Raw genomic sequence first — 20968 nt, forward strand, 5'->3', positions numbered from 1 at the left:
ATCCTGATTTTAGAGGAATCATTTTGAGTTACTCTCCATTTCGTTTGATGTTGTCTGTTGCCTTGCAGTATATTTCCTTTATCTTTTTTTCATATGTCCCCGTTATCCCTGTTCTCTACAAAAGCTGTATCATGAAGGGGTGTTGGATATTGTTGAAGGCTTTTTCAGCATCTAGTTAGATGATCATGTGTTTTTTTTTTCTTTTTTAGTTTGTTTATATGATGGATTACCTTGTTGGATTATTGTATGTTGAATAATTCATGACTCTCTGGGATGTAGAGCATTTGATCATTTTAGATGAATTTTACTGTGTTCTTGCATTTGATTTGTGCATATTTTTGTGAATATTTTCATGTCAATGTCCATGAAGGAGATTGGTCTGAAGTTTTCTTTGTTACTTGTGTCTTTGTGTGGTATGTCTTCTACGTTAATTATAGCTGTGTAAAAAGTGGTGGGATGACTCCTTGCTTAGCTCTTCTTTGAATTTATGGTATCATTCTGCATTGAAAACATCTGGCCCTCGACTGACCTTTTTTGGATTAGAGATTTTGATGACTACTTCTATTAAATTAGGGGTTATAGGTCTACTTAAGTTGTTTATCTGTTCATGATTTAATTTGGTGATATCTATCCAGAAAATTGTCCATTTATTTAAATTTTCGAATTTTGTTTAGTAGAGGTTTTCAAAGTGTCACGTGATTATTCTCTGCATTTTCTCATTGTCCACACTTATGCCCCCCTTTCATTTCTGATGTTGGTAACTTTCATCATCTTACTGTATCTTTTAGTTAGTTTGGATCAAGGTTTATTGGTGTTACTGATTTTCTCAAAGAACCAACTCCCCTTTTCAATAATTCACTTTATTGTTTTCTTTTTTCTAGTTGATTGATTTCAGCCTTCAGTTTAATTAACTGGCATCTACTCCTCTTGGGTGAATTTGATTCTTTTTGTTTCAGAGTTTTCAGGTGTGTTGTGATGTCACTTGTTTGGGAGATCTCCATTTTCTTTGTATAGGAACTTTGTGCTATAAACTTTCTTCTTAGCACTTATTTAAATGTATTCCATAAGTTTTGGTATGTTGTGGGTTTGTCTTCATTGAGTTCTAGAAAGTTGTTAATTTCTTTCTTTATTTCTTCCTTGACCCTGGGTGATGCCAATGAACACTGTTCAATTTCCATCAGTTTTTAGGCCTTCTTCAAATTGTGTTCTTTTGAATTCTAACATTAAACAATGGAGATCCAATAAGATACAGGTTGTTTTTCCAATTATATTTTGTCTCCTGAGGTTTCCTTTGTTGCTGACTATGTGGCAAATTTTAGAGATAGTTATGTTTGGTGCTGACAAGAACTTACATTACCTTGTGTTGGGATAGAAAGTTTTGTAGATGTCTGTTAAACACAACTGAGTCATATACTAGTTCCATTATCTCAGTGAAAACTTGTTGTCTGATAGTCTGGTTTAGTTTGTTAAAGTCTTCCACTGTTAGTGTGTGGGAGATTAATGTGTGATTTGGTTTAGTAATGTTTCTTTTACATAAGTGTGTACCTTTGTATTTGGGGCATATATATTCAGAATTAAGATTGCAACTTGATGGATTTTTCCTGCAATGAATTGATATGACTTTTTTATTTGCCTTTTATTAAATTTCATTTGAATTCTAATGTATGCATTATTGGGTAGCTACACAAGCTTGTTTATTAGGTGCATTTGAATGGAAAATCTTATCTCAACCATTTACTCAGAGGTAATGTCTGTCTTTGAAGTTGAATTATGTTTAATAAAGGCAGGAAATGGATGTACTCTGTCTTTTTATAAATTCTGTTGCCCTTTGACTTTTTGTAGGCAAATTGAGCATATTGATACTACTAGACATTGATGATTAATTGTTGATTAATTAATTGATTAATTGTTGATTCCTGTTATTTTTGTATTTGTTGGCTGTAGTAGTATTCTTCATGTGTGTTTCCCTTTTCTGAATTTTGGTAGTGTAATATTATCAATTGTGTATGTATTTGTAAGTGTAGCTAACTATTTTTAGGTTGGTGTTTTCCTTCCACTACATTCTGTACGAGTGGATTTAGGGATATGTCTATTTTGAATCTGTTTTTTTGTCATTGAATATCAGATTTTCTCCATCTATATTAATTGACTGTTTGTTGGAGTATTCTGTGTGCCGGCAACCATTTTTTTACTAGTCTGTTGAACATGTATCTAGGACCTCTGGCTTTCAGAGCTTACACTTAGAAGACAGGTGTAATTATCATAGGTCTGTTTTATCTTTTACTTGGCCCATTTCCTTTGAATCTTTTAATATACTTTATTATTTTGTAAGTTATTTAGTCTGTATTATATTAGTCTATATTATAATTTGGGAGGGTACTCTTTTTTGATCCAGTCTATTTAGTGTTCTGTTAGCTTTTTGTCCTATCAAAGTATTTCAATTTTTGGGTTTGGAAAGTTTCTTCTATGATTTTGTTGAATATGCTTTCTGTGCCTTTGAGCTGGATATCTTCTATAACTATTATTTTTAGCTTTGACCTTTACAGAATGTCTCAGATTTCCATGAATATTTCTCTTATTTGTTGATGAATAAAGTTCATTGAACAATGGAAAGGCAGAATGTATCTAGGATGGGAAGAGAGTAAATGGTAGTAAGAGACTGGGAAGGGGAGAAAGGGAGATGGAGAAGAACATAAGGAATCTGATGCTTCCCATCTAGGTACCTAAATTCTAAAGAGAGACTGTAGAAAACACAGTTACCAAACTCTTAAATGCTAAAACACATGAATTTGAGAAAACATGCATTATATGTCTTTCCAAGTTAAGTCACATTTGTAAAAAGTTTTCAAACCTACCCATTTAAATTTAGTATGTGTTATTCCAAAAACAAGTGTTGAATTTATTAGTGTATAATCTACCAAACATTAAGGCAAGATGACTTAAATAATTTAGCATATCACATGTCCTCAAGTTTTGTAGAAAGAACAATAAAAACTTAACAAGTAACAGCAACTTGATGGATTCAGTGCAGAATCCCACTACAATTCTGAGACAACAAACACCAATATACTTACAATTATATGACAAAATGGAAGTTTTCCATTTCAAGTACAAATCAAAATCATTATTTACTAGGATCAAGGTGGTTTCATCCAAGAGTAGCTTATAGGAGTGAATATGAATAAAGAAATTCACAAATAAATGAAGAGAACAGAATATAAGAAAGAGACCACAGGATCATTTATTTAGATGAAAAAAAGGCTTTTTAGAAACTAATATATCCATTCATGGTAAAAAAATATGGAGTATGAGGAAAATCCATATATATAACAGAATGTAATTTTAGCTGGCAAATTACCAAAAGAATCATTCTAAATGGAGTATTTTCAAAAATATTCCCCTATGATTGGGAAAATATAGGATATTCAATCTCTACATACCTGGTCTGTTTTCTGTTTGAAATTTTAGGTATCAGTCTAAGAAAACATGATCTTCAAGAGATACAGATAGGCCACAGAAATGTCAAAGTATTCTCATTGAACATAATATTTATTTTATTTATGTAACTTTAAGTGGAGATTCTTATCCTGGTACTAAGGTTGCTACTAGTCTCTGTTTTGTTTTTTTGTTTTGGTTTAGTATTGTCACCGTAAAGTATTGTCACACATTGTCTTTAATGTGTCATATACTTTTTAAGTGTAAGATTACAGGAAAATACAAGTTAACATTTATTCTAGAGGAAATGTCATACACACTTGGTGTTATTTGCCTCTGAATCTGTCATTTAGGTACTGAACACCCATGCATCACAAGTGAAGAATGCTGCTGAATTTCTATTTCCCAATTGATAGTATCCATGTCTGTCAAATCCCTAATCAAAGAATTTAGATATATAATGAATGATGTGAGAAAGAAAATTACCCTGTGCCATGGGTTTTGTTAATTATTGCTTGTTAAATGTAACCTGATGAGGTATGAAATGCTATAATCATTAGCAATTAACCTGCACTAAATTTCTGTACTTATACTTTTGTTTCATATTGATACATATATATATATATATGGATAATTATATGTATATAATATATATCCATATATATATATATAAGGATAATTATATGTAAAATTATCATTGCAATTGTGGAAAATTTGAAAACATTTCTCCTAATTTCCATAAAATTTTATGAAAAAAATAGGTATATTTGCTCTTCATTATTAATTTGTTGTTTTCTTTTTTAATAATCACTCCCTATGAAGAATTACATATTAACATGTATTAATAACAATTATTCATAGAAAGTCTATATGTGGTTATTTTCACTTCTAACATTTTATAATTCATCAGCTTTGAAAGGTGTTATCGGTCTAAATTAAAAGTTCAATTTGCAAGTAAGTAGAAGACTCTCAGGAATCACTACTAGTTGATTTTCTATTCTAAAGTTTATGTTTATACTATTTTGTTACATGACATGTTTAAAAGGACTCTTTCAAATTTTTCATATTGCAAAATATCATTTCATGAAACAGCATTCCTCTTGTCCATTATGTTTGAAATTATAATTCCTTATGGCCATACATGTTGTTTATGATCATTTTATTGTTTTCTTTTTAATAACCAATCTCTATTACTGAATAAATAAAACATGTATTAATAATAATTAATCATAGGAAGCCTATATGTTATTATTTTTCATTTTGTACATGTTATAATTTCTCTGTTTTGAAAGGTGTTATTCTTATAAATTAATCTCAAAATTTCAAAGTAAATAGACCATTTTATGATGATCAATGATTTTTATACAGTACACATTGGTGTCCTTTTATATATAAGTTTCTGTATTAATTTGCCTAAATCCACAATATCAGACAATAATTCCCTTTCATTTCTTCCAGGTGTGCTTTGTTATACAATTCTGGAGATGACCCCAAAAGAGTGTACATGGGATAATTTTCAGAGAGAAACTTCAGGGTTTTTAGGAAATAATAGCCCTGGGGATTTACATATAAGGCGGTTCTCAGTAGGTAGATATAAAGAATCTGGGAAATCTTTTACCAATGGCTCAGATCTTCAAGTTCATCAAAGAATACACACTCCAGAAAGACCATACAATTGTAAATCATGTGGAAAGTCCTTTACCAGAGGCTCAACCCTTCAAGTTCATCAAAGAATACATACTGGAGAGAAACCTTACAAATGCTCACTTTGTGGAAAGAACTTTAAACACAAATCAACACTTCAAGGTCATCAAAGAATACATACTGGAGAGAAACCTTACAAATGTTCAGATTGTGGAAACTACTTTAAACACAAATCAGCACTTCAGGTTCATCAAAGAATACACAGTGGCGAGAAACCTTACAAATGTAAAGATTGTGGGAAGTCCTTTACCAATGGCTCAAAACTTCAAGTTCATCAAAGAATACATACTGGAGAGAAACCTTACAAATGTTCACTTTGTGGAAAGCTCTTTAGTCAGAGCACACATCTTCAAGTTCATCAAAGAATACACACTGGAGAGAAACCTTACAAATGTTCACTTTGTGGAAAGTCCTATAAACACAAATCAACACTTCAAGGTCATCAAAGAATACACACTAGAGAGAAACCTTACAAATGTTCACTTTGTGGAAAGTTCTTTAGTCAGAGCACACATCTTCAATTTCATCAAAGAATACACACTGGAGAGAAACCTTACAAATGTTCAGATTGTGGAAAGTCCTTTAAACACAAATCAACACTTCAAGTTCATCAAAGAATACACACTGGAGAGAAACCTTACAAATGTTCAGATTGTGGAAAGTCCTTTAAACACAAATCAACACTTCAAGATCATCAAAGAATACACACTGGAGAGAAACCTTACAAATGTTCACTTTGTGGAAAGTTCTTTAGTCAGAGCACACACCTCCAAATTCATCAAAGAATACACACTGGAGAGAAACTTTACAATTGTAAAGTATGTGGGAATTCCTTTACCAGAGGCTCACATCTTCAAATTCATCAGAGAATTCACACTGGAGAGAAACCTTAAAAATTTTCACATTGTGGAAAGTCCTTGAAACACAAATCAACAATTCAAGGTCATCAAAGAATACACACTGGAGAGAAACCTTACAAATGTTCACTTTGTGGAAAGTCCTTTAAACACAAATCAACACTTCAAGATCATCAAAGAATACACACTGGAGAGAAACCCTACAAATGTTCACTTTGTGGAAAGTTCTTTAGTCAGAGCACACACCTCCAAGTTCATCAAAGAATACACACTTCAGAGAAACCTTATAAATGTTCAGATTGTGGAAAGTCCTTTAAACACAAATCAACACTTCAAGTTCATCAAAGAATACACACTGGAGGGAAACCTTACATTTGTAAAGTATGTGGGAATTCCTTTACCAGAGGCTTACATCTTCAAATTCATCAGAGAATTCACACTGGAGAGAAACTTTAAAAATTTTCACATTGTGGAAAGTCCTTTAAACACAAATCAACACTTCAAGGTCATCAAAGAATACACACTGGAGAGAAACCTCACAAATATTCATGTTATGCAAAGTCCTTTAAACACAAATCAACATCTCAGGATCATCAAAGAATACACAATGGAGAGAAACCTTACAATTGTAAAGTATGTGGGAAGTCCTTTAATTATAGCTCAGATCTTTAAGTTCATCAAAGAATCCACACTGGACAGAAATGTTAAAATTGTGAAGTATGTGGCATGTGTTTTAAACAGAGCTCAACATTATATATTTTAAAAAAAAAACTTACATACCGGAGAGAAGTAATGCAATAGAACTACATGTGGTAATTCCTTTACTAAGAGCGCAACATTTATATTTCATCTATGTATTTATAAGTGACAAAAAGTTAAAAATATACAAATTGTAGCAAGTTGTGTGTCTTTGATATATCTTCCAAAACACTACACAACGGGAGAACTCAGAATCCTTAATATAATGAGTAATTTACATGCAATGTCATTTTACCATGCATCATCTCTGCAAAATCTCACTACATCTGTATATGAGAGAAAATTATAAATGTGAGGCATGTGGCAAAACCTCTTCTGGGTGCTAAAATCTTAAGAAACATCAAAGAATCCATACTAGAATAACTCTCACAACATTAAATATGTGGCAATTTTTATAGAGTACTCAGATAATCAAACCTACCAAAGCATCAGTAATGGAAAGAATCCTAACAAACATAAATTGTTTTCCAAATTTTTTAAGAAGCTCAAATCTTTAGAGCACAACTGAAAATTTGTGAAAAATACCAACTCAATAGGGAATTACTGTCCAAACAATCATGCAAAAATAAGGTACTTTATAATATGAGTAGTAGGATTAAAATTTAGCCAATGTTGATACTTTATTCACAGTTAGATGAGGGGCGTTACTAAGCCTTGTTAAACCCATTGTCATGTTAAACACATTCTACCAAGAAATAAAATAGTTATTCCAAAAAGACTGTTGGAAAACATTCTACATATGCAGTAATATATTTGTCAGTACTACACTAAAATCAAGATTTAAAATGATACTGGATAAATTTGACAATAGTTGAAGGCATAAATATTTAAAAAGTGAATGCTTATGCCAGTGAAAGTTTACTGATAACCATCCAATTCAACATTAATGCATATTTTCTGTATATTTTTATAACAGAATATTGAGCTTTTATTTATAATCTCTTTCATATAACTAACATTTTTAGAATGTAATAAAGATTGTTTTGAACCTAATGTTTATTCCCATTTTCTCAATTATCAATGTATAAAATATAACTTTTGTTGAATTACTGCTGACGTGGCAAGGTGAACATTCTGCTTATACTAGTGTAGGGTAATAAGTATGAGGATTTGCAATACAAAAATTGCCAGAAAACATGACCTGAAAATACAGAACAAATGGTTTTATGAGAACTGTAACAGGTTGAGTCTTTAGAAGCAGATATGGGGAAAAAGAAGGCCTGATCATGTGAAGGCCTGAATGGGTGTGTGAGTGAACTTCAGCTGTTTACATGGGCAGAGTTAGGTCTAAGACAAGACACTGAGACACAGTAAAATGCAAACTAACTGAAAACTCACTTCCCGTCATTGATTGAGGCTATGAATATTACAAAGCTGCCTGTGTTTTTGGGAGGATGTTGATAGTATATTTAAAACTATCCAGCATATTTTGCTTTCTTCAGGTACGTAGGCCTCAACAGGTGAAGGATATAGATTCTGAAAAACTGAGATGAGCCAGGACCACCCAGCCTAATTTTGTTCATTCTTAAACCACACCACATATTTCTGTCACTGGAGACATACTGTACAGGAAAGCAATAGCCCCATAGTCCTTATGAAAAACTAAATTAGTTTCTTGAGTGTTTGAAATGAATTGTATTCACAATTTCTCATTAAGAAAGAGAAATGCTTGATTATTAAATAATAATTAGTCTGAGAGTAGGACTTCCAAAATAAAATTTTCTAGACAGAAATGAAGAATAACCATTGGCAAATCCACATATTCCTAGAATATGTGCTAGTAAGTATCAAAGTAGTCAACAGATTAGCAAATAAGCTGAAATTAGTTTTCATTACTGGAAAAATTACTCATCTAACCCAGAAATTGATGTTCTTCACTGTCTGATCTCATGCTTTGTGCATGTACATGTCACGTTTTCATCTCAGTTTTTAAACTTGATAGCAATTTAATTCATCTTAATGATAAAGTGCACTGTAATCATGGATAGAATACACAATCTATGTCTAAAATAGAAAATTCTGCATTTCATTCATTGTGCCCCATGATTTATATCTCCAGGAAAAATTAATTTTTATTGTGTATAACTGGAGCATGCTTGATGATTACTATAGAAAAGACAATTTATAGAATTTATACTATACTGCTTTCACAGTACTGGTTCAGGCATATTTGAAGGCAATTGCAAATGCCATTAAGCCATCACAGCTGCTTAAATAAATTCCAGCAAAACTTAGACACATGATGCTTGCCCTGTCATTTTTGGTTTTGATATGGTCTCCTTGCACATTTAGAGGAATAGTAACATTTGAACAATTTGCGGATGTTAGATTACTGGTAAATTCCTTTTTGTATTTAAATTACAAATAATATTGTTTTAAATGTCAATCCAGTTCCCTCTTCCATATTCCTCCCCTATCCCTCCCCCTACTAACACAGTACCCATCCCATACACTTTCTGCTCCCCAGGGAGGGTGAGGCCTTACACAGGGGGTCTTTAGAGTATGTCATATCCATTGGAATAGGGCATAGATCCTCCCCCATATGTCAAGGCTAAGGGAGTGTCCCTCTATATGGAATGGGCTCTCAAAGTCCATTCATGTGCTAGGGAAACATTCTGATCTACTACAAGAGGCCCCATAGAATTCCAAGGTCTCTTCACTGAGACCCACATTCCTGGTGTATGCATTAGTCCCATGATGGTTTCCCAGCTATCAGCCTGGGGTCCATGTCCTCTCCCTTGTTCAGGTCAGCTGTTTCTGTGTGTTTTATCAGTCTGGTCTTCACCCCTTTGCTCATTACTCCTCCTTCTGTGCCACTGGATTCCACTTCAGTTAAGCATTTAGCTGTCTGTGTCTCTTCGACATCCATTGCTGCTGGATGAAGGCTGTATGATGGCATATAAGTTAGTCATCAATCTCATTATCATGGGAGGGCATTAAAAGTAGCCTCTTGTTGTTTATGTTGTTAGTTGAAAATTTTATATGTATGTGTGAGAGAGAGAGAGAGAGCAAGAGATAGAGCAAGAGAGAGAGACAGAGACAGAGACAGAGAGAAGGAGGGAGGCAGAGGAAGAGGCAGAGGGAGAGGATGAGGGAGAGGGAGAGGGAAAGGAAGAGAAAGAGAGATGTGTGACAGATTTTCTCGTAAATCCCTGGCTGTCCTGGAACACTCTCTGTAGACCAGGCTGTCCTCAAACTCACAGAGATCTGTCTGCCTCTTCCTGCCAATTGCAGGGATTAAAGTCATGCACCCCCACCACCTGGGAAATTTCTTATGAATCACTTATGACTTCCTGTGGACATGATCCTTTAATTTTCTAGGTAGCATACTACCCTTCCTACTTTTAGGTAGATATCCTTCTTGTTGAACAGCATCCTTACAATTTGGATGTTCTGACACATTTACAGAAGCCAAAGGTCATTTTATGGGACTTGAAATATCTGTCCCAGTACTCATTCAAGAAGAAAGTAATCAAAGAAAAGTGAAAAGGTTCAACAAGATTCAGTGGGCTAGAGGAGTTGTCTGCAAATCAGATTGAAGTCCTCTTTCCAGAGTTTAGTCAGGTTATTATGTGTCATATAGAGCAACAAAATGAAATTAGCTGAATCTTAATGGCCTTAGAGAGAGTCTGCTCCAAGACCAATTCCAGGGGATGGGAAAAAATCCACAAATGATTCTAGGGCTAGCCTTTTCTACCTGAGGTGAAAATGAGGATATACACATTTTCTGATAGAAACTTTCTGTTTTATTTCATTTGAAAAACCTCAATCTGAAAAATCTCTGTCTCCACAGAGTTACATTGTTTACATACAATTGCCTATCTTTCTTAATGTACAGATATCTCTCTCCTGAATAGCCATGGATCTCTACACACAGTCACATCTCTTTTCTATACAGCATAACATTTCTTGTCTCCACAAACTTACAGCTTTCACCACAAAGCCACATCTCTTTCCTCACATATATCTCTCTTACATACATGTCTCTCTTTTATACACCACATCTGTTATATCTCTCTACAAACTTAGCTACATCAGTTCATACTTTTATTTGCCTCTTCTTACATCTTCTCCACTTCTCTCCTCCCTCAAATTTTCATACACACTCAGCTATATCTCCCCTACCCCTCTCTCATCTCATCCCTTTCATGGATCTCTATGCACTTGTCTCTTGATTTCTCTGCACACATCTCCTGTGCTCTCTTGCATACATCTCTCTCATCACATAGCTTTCTGTCTCCATTGCTCTCTGTTTTACCTAGATAATCATCTCCTTGCAGAGGAAAAACATTAAACAAATGGGAGTAATATTTTCAGGGTCACAAATCAATTCTTCAGTAACCAATAATATAGAATAATGAAAAATCACAGGTAATCCCAGCCTTGGAACATCACACTGGCCTGCCAATGAGCAAACTTGCATGTATCTTTAATTTGCCAGGATTCATAGAGAATTACATTGAAATCCAGGACTTAATTATTGCTTTTTCCCTCCCTCTGGTCAGCCTCAGAGACATAAGTGACACAGATCTTGCCCTATTAAACTCTATCTGCCTGTCCAGTCTGCCTAGCAATATAAATTAACTCACACTGTCCAAACATGGCTTAACAATTCAAGAGGCATCTTTTCTGTCAACCTACGATATGCTAAGCTTCAGGACCTTCATGAAGCTCAGATGTTGTGGGATTACCTTTATAAACAAGAAACACAAGCATATGCACATATGGATCCCTGGGTACAGCTCTAACTGTATTCTAGTTCTGGTGGTCCTAGCAAAGAGCGCTTCCTTCATTCATCCTCTTCTCTGCACAACTCCAGTCCAGGATGATTCTAATGCCAGTATTATGAAGGTAAACCCCAGAAGACAGCCCTTCATTTGGGCACTGGGACTCATCCTCTAATACTAAGCAACATTCAACATTAACTGAAATGCACACCAGAACAGTGGCTAGGCTGGTGGGACCAACAAACAGGCACAGTGCCTTACCCTGCACTATTCTTTCCCCTATTCACCAACACCTGGTATCTGCTCAAAATTAACTTTAACAATTATAAACCCCCATAACCATTCCTATGAAACAATAATCCTTAAAAGTCATTAACCCTCAATTTTACCATGTGCATTTTTTACATTTATTAATTACTATATATGGGCACATGCATGCCACTGTACTTGTATGGAAGCTATAAGACAATTTGTCAGTCGCTTTTCTCCTTTCATCATGTGTTTCCTGGAAAGCAAACTCAGGTCACCAGCTGAGTTCAAAGCCCCTTTATCTGCTGGGCTATCCCACCATTCCATTTTGCACTTTTTCTTACTCTTTTGAGACAAGTCTATGTAGCCCTGGCTGACCTGCAACTCACAAGACACACCTGCCTCAACCTAGGATTAAAGGTATGCATTACCACATCAAATCTATTATGCACTGAAACGTTTAAAGACTAGATGTTTCCAACAACAATTCTGTTTCCCCAGCATATGTACAATGCAGTGCAGTTAATTAACTGCACATATCTCTATATAGCAACATTCTGGTGTAGAACCTCTCATCTATCTCAAACCCATTTATGTATCTGTTATGTTTTTTGGTGGAGATACTAACAATTTCATATCCTAAGTGGTTTTGAGTTTTTTCCTATGAAATTTAACACAACTTTAAAACATGTCTTTTCACTAAATCTACTTTGTTACCCACTGGCAGCCTCTCTACCATCTAGGAAGACTAAGTGCTGCATATTTGGACTTGTTTTTTCTTCTGTATACACCATAGATTGCAAAAACTAAGATGCACAGATAAAAGTGACAATGACTAATCTTCATTATCAAAACTTACATTAGTATTAGGCCCTTCATAACACTTTATTCTTACTCCCTCCCAAACCAACACAAGTCTATATTGCGCAGAAGTGATTTTAGCATTCAATTTCCAAAAGACAGCACTTCACCGTGAGTTTTAACAGAGTAATCTACAACATTCAGTATGTCTGCCTTTAACATACTTTGTGCACTTCTAAACACCTGGAAAAACTAGCTGTTTCATATAAGGACATAAATGTGTCCCCTATACACAGAGTAGTGTTGAAAGCACACACAAGTAACAATGGGTAGATCTCAAAGTATCTTCTGCTTAGAGTATTCTGATTTCTCACCTCCATTTTCTCCTTCCCCTTCCTTGTAACACATGACCTGACACTTGGATGATACTTTCACAACTCCTTTCAGAAGACAACCTTGCTATGACTTTTTATACAGAGTATATAGAATGTGCTAGTTCACTGACTCTAGTTTTGCCATATACTGGCATCTTCTTTAATATCTAGAAACTAAAATAAGAGCTCCTTTGTCCAGTATGTACAATATGTACAGTATAGCAAAGTTAAATGAAATCTATACATGGGGTGAGGGGTAAGCTAAAACTATCTAGCACACTAATGGAATCTTTTTGCAGTTTCTTCCCCTCCCACCTCCTCAATCCATTGAACAAGTACAGCTGGTACTCTTCTCATAAGTGGGTTAGCAATTCTACTTCTAAACATAGTATCCTCAGTTTTTCAAAACTATTTACAAGAAGTCTTATTCTACTACTTCTACTTTCAAATGTAAACTTATCTGCTGTTCACACTGCACTGGTAAATAAAACTATGTAAGGCAATGGTTATTGTCTGAGTTATCTTCTAAATGTAACTATCTGGGCTTTGACCCACTTTCTTCTTTTCTCCCTTCTCTCTGCCTTCAAAACAGTAGACAAATATAGGCATATGCAATGATTAGAAATTACTGAATAAATTTATATCCCTAAATCATTTAAAAAGCAATCTTTCCTATAAATTTTAATAGTGTACACCAGTGCTAATTTTGTCATACATTGGCAAACTCTTTAATATTTAGAGAGTAGAAGCAGACATATGTCCATTATATACAGTATATATACAGCAAACCAAAATGCAAATATATAGAAATGGCATATGAAAAGGTCCCACATAAAAACACTACCTTGGTGCCTCCAAGCACTTCCTCCAGAGCACTGAGCAAGGACAGACAATACTGCTCACAGAGGGGCTCATAATTAGACCCCCAAAGACAGCATTTCATAAAGTTTAGCCAAAAGATATTTACAAATTGATTTTACTACCTCTACAATCAACAATCATTGGGCACTTCTAAATATCTAGGTAGACTAGATGTTTCAAATAAGGACTATTTTTCACTATGTACACAGCAGTCCCGTAAACAGCATATATGTAACAAGAGTAATAACTGAAATTTTTTAACGTAAAAAGAAAAATTTTAACATAAAAATGAAAAATTTTGTTATACTACCTCTACTTTGTCATACACTGGCAACCACTTTAACATCTAGAGTGACTAGATGTTGGGAATAGGACACCTTTGTCCTTTATATATACTATGTGCACAGCAAAGCCAAAACAAAATGGGCACTGGGGTTTTTTCTGCACATGGAGCACAATGACTTAGAGCTCTATACTGCCTTCTGGAAACCAAAGAACAAACACAATGTGACCAACTCAGGAGGGCTTAGGCTATTCCTCCAAAACTGTATTTCAAATGAATTCTAACAAAAAGTATTTACATACTGTGTTGTTGTAGTACTACTACTACTTATAAAATGTGTCAGGCACTTTAGAGTATCTAGAAAGATATTTCCCCAAAAATACTTGGCATTGTCAAACCACACCACATCACACACACACGGGCATAACCATGGGGGCGTTGGGGGCGTTGAAATGAAGAAAATGCATACACAATGAAATAGGACACACATACAAGAAAAACGTCTTCACAGGACCAATTTGGCTGTGTACTTCTTCCTCCTGCTGGATCCTCTAACCTATTGAACAAACTAGGATGAGTATGACTTCTGGGATGTTTTCTAGAGGTGGCTTAAACAATTCCATTGCAAAGTCACTTCTGGAAGACATATCTACAATGTTTTTATAGATGACTGGATAGACACATGTGATGTCCTTCATCTACTTTATCCATTGTCGGCTATCTCTACAGCTAGATGTCCTGAGTAAGTCAAAGGTCTCTCTAAAAGTTTCCAAGGAAAAGTTGAGAGCAGCTTTTTTATGCTATATACAAGGTCTTCTATTCAGCGGGTAAATCTTCACCAGCTTTTCCTGGCTGCATGCCACGTCATTTCCCGGCTTCTCTCATGTGGAAGGAAGACCCGCACCCCCATAGTCAATCCTTCCTCCCTCCACTATGAGGGGCATAGCTCACCTTCCTCCAGGACCATGGAGACCTCTGTTGTTCCAGGTCTAAGGGCTCTTCAACCTGGCTGTTCCCTCCCAGCAACAGCCAGGTGTTCCTGCACATATCCACCGCCTCAGGCCATAGAGGACCTGAGGGGCCAACCTTGGCCTTCTTTTTGCCACTATTCTTTCTGCCATGCCACGCCTGCCAAGACTGGGGGGAAGTCCTCGAAGGCATGGCTTGGGCTTCACCATGGGCCCAGCCCTGGAGAGCAGGGGTCCGATGATTTCAAGGATGCCACATGCAGAGCTTCTTTGGGAGAATAAGAGTCCCTGTTGGATCACTGCTTAGGTGGTGCTGTTAGGGCTTGGGCTCCTGGGGTCTGCAGGATGTAGAACTAAGGTGCTCCCGGGGGCCTGGAGGAAGGAGGCCATAGTCCCTAGCTTGCCACACTCTCTGCCTGATCTCCTTATTGTTCTTAAAATGCTTCTTTTGGGAAGTTTGGAGCCAGCCTGGGACATAGCTAGACCAAGGTGTTGTTTTTGTTTTTGTTTTGTTTAGTTTTAGTAAAGATGCCTTTGTCATATACTATTTTTCTATGTACTTTCGTGTCTCTTTTTCAACCTGCTGGTCCTTTCCAATGAAATAACTCATACAGTCCCCATTTCTTAATGTTTTAACTTCTGGTGTTACCTTAGCGTAAATGAACAAACTTGAGCTGCAGTCACCAGACCAAAGCCTTTTCAGACCTTTCCAACACATCATTAACTATCCTGACACATTTCTTTTCATGCAAATTTTGCAATATTATTCGCCATATTTCATGAAAATTCTTCTCGCACGTTGCTTGGGGTTGATTGGATGATTAGTGGCAGGACTCGATTCTTTCCAAAAGTATGTTTCCTCAGGCAAACATGCTCCCTCCATTAATACTTACCTTTGGCTTTGTTCTGATCACATGCCTTTTCTTCTGATATGCCAAAGAAATGATTTACATCAATATATATTTTGTGTGGTTAATTTGCTTTCTATTTCCTACTGCTATACTGTATTCTTATCTTGAGTGCAGGAAAAGTTTCAAGGCCAGGGAGATGAGCTGACCAGCTTCTAGCACCCCTGTAGCCAGCAAGCAAATGTTCATGACTTGTAATGTGGGAGTTTGGATTCCTGTAAAATCCTGGACTCCATGTATTCAGAACCAGAAAGACTATTATGGCAACAGGAATATGATACACAAAAACTTTGTTTATTGATTTTTGGTGATTGTGTGTATATAGCCTCTGGGGCTTGGCAAGTTTCTCAAAATTACAAAACACTAAGGAATGACAACTGCCACCTGCATGGAAAGAATCCATTTTTCCAGGAAGAGCTAAAGGATATAAACCATTGCTTCTATAAATGACATGGCAGCTCATGAACTCAATGCAGCATCAAACCAAATAAATGAGTCAGCTTCCCAACAGAAGCAGGAGAAAGGGTGACAGAGAGTAAGAAGTACAGAGAGCATGCACAATGCACAAAGCATTGGAAGAAACATTATCAAAATTCATTGTATGTAATTATCAAGATCAGATACAAGACAAAATATATAAATTTTTTGAAACCAAGAAGTCTTTTTGCTGACAGATTTTTTTCTGTAAATTTTATGATTTCATATCCTTATCTCTTGTCTTTGCTGATGCTTGAATGCAGGGCATCATGCGTGCTAGGCAAGCATACCCACATATCTGCCTGCTTGGCAGATGTCATTTTCAATTAAGTAAACAATCAGATATAGTTTCACTGTTACAAACCAGGATGACATTTCCTAGTAATAAACTCACAAACAGAAAATGGTGCATATAATTTGGTTCAAAAGATACACTTTTGAGTTGCCAGCATTGCTCTACTGCCACCAGATTGTTCAGAAACCATTCTGAAAGGCTGTAAAAGATAATCTTTGTACATGTTTAATCAGAGAAGCTTCTTTTTTATTTTATCATTATTTATTTTAATTAGAAACAAGATTGTTTACATGACAATCCCAGTTTCCTTCTCGCTCCCTTCCTCCGCTACCACACCACCAACTAAAACCCTTCCTATCACATACCCTTTCTTCTATTCTACACCTGACTCAAACTTTCTGCTTCTTCATGACCTCTGCATCCTTCCCTTTCTTCCTTTCTCATTCTTCTTGCTCCCCCCTCTTCCCATGCTCTCAATTTGCTCAGCAGATTGTGACCCTTTCCCATTTTCCAGGGGACAAAGTTTGTCTGTTTTAGGGTCCTCCTTGTTTACTAGTTTCTCTGGCAGTGTGGATTGTAGATTTTTAATACCTTACTGTATGTTTGAAATCCACATATGTGTGAATACATTTTATGTTTAACTTTTTGTGATTGGATTACCTCACACAGAACAGTTCCTTCTAGTTCCATCCATTTTCCTGCAAATTTCAAGATTCCATTGTTTTTTTCTGCTGAGTAGTACTCCATTGTGCAAATGTGCCACATTTTCTCTATCCATTCTTTGGTTGAGGGGCATCTAGGCTGCTTCCAGTTTCTGGCTATTACAAATAGTGCTGCTATGAACATCGTTGGACAGATGTCTTTGTTGTATGAATGTGCTTCTTTTGAGTATATGCCTAGGAGTGGAATTGTTGGATCTTGTGGTAGACTGATTCCTATTTTTTGAGGGGGTCACCATACTGATTTCCAAAGTGGCTGTACAAGTTGGCACTCCCACCAGCACTGGAGAAGTGTTCCCCTTTTGATTTTAGCCATTCTACCTGGAGTAAGATGGTATCTGTAAGTTGTTTTGATTTTCATTTCCCTGATGGCTAAGTATGTTGAACTCTTTCTTATGTGTCTTTCAGCCATTTTAGTTTCCTCTATTGAGAATTGTCTATTTAGTTTTGTGCCCCACTTTTTAATTGGATTGTTTTGTGTTTCGGAGACTAGCTTCTTGAGTTCTTTGTATATTTTGGAGATCATCCGTCTGTCAGATGTGGTGTTGGTGAATATCTTTTCCCTGTCTGTGGGCTGCCATTTTGTCTTTCTGACTGTGTCTTTTGCTTTACAGAAGCTTTTCAGTTTCAGGAGGTCCCATTCATTAATTGTTGATCTCAGTGTCTGTGCTACTGATGTAATGTTCGGAAATTGGGCTCCTGTACTAATTAATTCAAGGGTGATTCCCACTTTATCTTCTAATAGGTTCAGTGTGGCTGGCTTTATGTTGAGGTCTTTGTTCCATTTTGACTTAAGTTTTGTGCAGGGTGAAAGGCTTGGGTCTATCTGTAGTCTTCTACATGTTTGCATTCAGTAATGCCAGCACCGCCCACTGAGTCTTGTTGAGCTCTTTTAGTTTGCTTTGATTATCTTGTTCTTGAGTAAGTACTGGAACATATTTTTCAAGTCTCATAAAATGATCTTTGGCTACTGTATATGTCAGAACCTCCAATTTGCAATGATACTATTTAAAAAGAAGGATATCTACATAAGAGTGGGAAGGGTAGTATGCTACCTGGAAAATTATAGAAGCATCATGTCTTGGGGAAGGCATAAATGAATCATAAGATATTCCCTGGCAGTGGTGGTGTATTCCTTTATTTCCAGCAAAAGGGAGGCAGAGGCAGACAGATCTCTGTTAGGTCTCGGACAGACTGGTCTACAGAGAGATTTCCAGGACAACCAGTTATACAAAGAAACTCTGTCACCTCTCTCTCTCTCTCTCTCTCTCTCTCTCTCTCTCTCTCTCTCTCTCACACACACACACACACACACACACACACACACATGCTAATAATTAAGCAACAGAGGAGAGGCTAACTTAAATGCTGTCCCCTAATAATGAGTATTTCGACTAACTTATATGTCATCCTAGAGACTTCATCCAGCAGCTGATGGAAGTAGAAGCAGATACACACAACTCAACACTGAACTGCACTGGAATCCAGTTGCAGAGAAAGAGGAGTTATAAGCAAAGTGGTTACGTCCAGCCTGGCAAAATCTCCACAGAAACAGCTGACCTGAACAAGTGGGAGCTCTTTGTCCCCAGACTGATAGCTGGGAAACCATCATGGTACTGATCCACATAGTATGAGCAGTGTCAGTAAGGTGGCCTCAGAAATCTATGGGGCCTCTTGTAGTAGATCAGTAATTATCATCGGCTTATGAGTGGTCTTTGGGAGACCATTCCACATAGATGGATCCTCCCTGAGCCTAGACATATGGGGGGTGTGACCTAGGCCCTATCCCAAAGGATATGATAGACACTGAAGACCCCCAATAGAAGGTCTCACCCTAACTGGTGAGCAGAAAATGTATGGGATAGTTAGGGTGTTAATGGGGTTGTGAGGGGAGGAGAGAGAGGGAATTGTGATTGATATGTAAAAAAAAAATCATGTTTCTAATGTTAATAAAAAATAAATTCTCAATAATATAACATTCCCAAATTTTGCAAATATTTTTAAATTTTTTAAGTTTACTTATTATGTGTACACTGCTCTTCCCAAATGTATGCATACACACTGGACGGGGCATCAGATCTCATTATAGATGCTGTAAGCAACCAGGTGGTTGCTGGAAATTGAAATAAGGACCTCTGGAGAAGCATCCAGTGCTCTTGACCTCTGAACCATCTATTAAGCACCAAATTTTGTAAAGGTTAATAGTCCCCTAAACATGTGACCTGCCAATATCAAAACCAAAAATGACAGGGCAACCACCATGTATCTCAGTTTTGCTGAATTTTGATCAAGCAGCTGTGATGGCTTCATGACTTATGCAAATTCCTTCAGATATGGCTGAACCAGTACTGGGCAAGCTAGTACAGGAAGAATTCTTTAAGGTGTCTTTATAAGTAATCATCTAGCTTGCTTCAGTTATACAGGGTACAAATTATTTTTTTCCCTGGAGGTACAAATCATGGGGCTGAATGAATGAGATGCAGAATTTTCTATTTTAGACATAAATTTTGTATTCCATCTATGAACACATACACACTATTCATTAAAATAAATTAAATTTCTGTCAAGTTTAAGAAAATAAGATGAAAAATTGACATGTATATGCACAAAGTATGAGATCACACATTGAAGGAACAACAATTTCTGGGTTAGATGACTCATTTTTCCAGTTTTGAAAATTAATTTCAGATTATATGCTTGTTTGGTGACTACTTTGGTATTTACTAGCACATATTCTAGGTATAGGTAGAATTGGCAATGGTTATTCTTCATTTCTGTCTAGAAAATTTTATTTTGGACGTACTATTCTCAGACTAATTAGTGCTTAAAATCAAGCAATATACTTTCTTAAGCAGAAATTGTTAATAAAAAGCATTTGAAAGACTCAACTTATTTCTTTTCGAATAGTGACTATTGGGCTATTGTTTCCTGTCCAGTAGGTCTCCAGTGACAGATATAAGTGGAGTGGTTTAAGAATAGAGGTAATATCGATAAGGCCCACGGCGGGTGTTGATGCCATGTGATTTGTGCCCAGTGCTCTGAATGTCAAAGTGAAGAAATTCAATGAAGCGCAGGTAAATGGTGGGAGAAACTATGACTCTCTTAAGGTAGCCAAATGCATCATTATCTTATTAGTGACGCGCATGAATGGATGAATGAGATTCCCACTGTCCCTACCTACTACCCAGCGAAACCACAGCCAAAGGAATGGGCTTGGCGGAATCAGCAGGGATAGAAGACCCTGTTGAGCTTGACTCTAGTCTGGCACGGTGAAGAGATATGACAGGTGTAGAACATGATATGTACTCACTCATATGTGGACCTGCTTTATGATACATAGTAGTGACCATGCTTTATCAGAGCTGTTTTTAATGATGTTGCTCAGAATGGTTTTCTCCCAGATGATGACTGAGAAGCTAATTTAAACAGAAAAAAAAAATGGTGCCAAGTACCACAAGAGTAACAGAACTGTGCTGTTTTCTGGGATTTTGTTTTTTTAGTTTTTTGTTGTTTGTTTGTTTGTTTGTTTTGTTTTGTTTTAAATGGAGTGT

The 20968-nt window shown here is 36.2% G+C and overlaps 1 protein-coding gene across 1 annotated transcript in view; it reads left to right on the top strand.

The window, feature by feature from the left end:
- The window catches only part of LOC118239321 (zinc finger protein 239-like), a 15754-nt gene extending 9722 nt beyond the window's left edge, over positions 1 to 6032 (top strand). Inside the window, exons 3-4 of the mRNA XM_035449124.1 lie at positions 5184 to 5577; positions 5746 to 6032. Coding sequence (XP_035305015.1) covers positions 5184 to 5577; positions 5746 to 6032 — 681 coding nt within the window. The remainder of the gene's footprint in view (positions 1 to 5183; positions 5578 to 5745) is intronic.
- The last annotated feature ends 14936 nt before the right edge of the window (positions 6033 to 20968 follow it).

Source organism: Cricetulus griseus, chromosome 9 (genome assembly GCF_003668045.3).
Source record: "Cricetulus griseus strain 17A/GY chromosome 9, alternate assembly CriGri-PICRH-1.0, whole genome shotgun sequence".
NCBI lineage: Eukaryota > Metazoa > Chordata > Mammalia > Rodentia > Cricetidae > Cricetulus > Cricetulus griseus.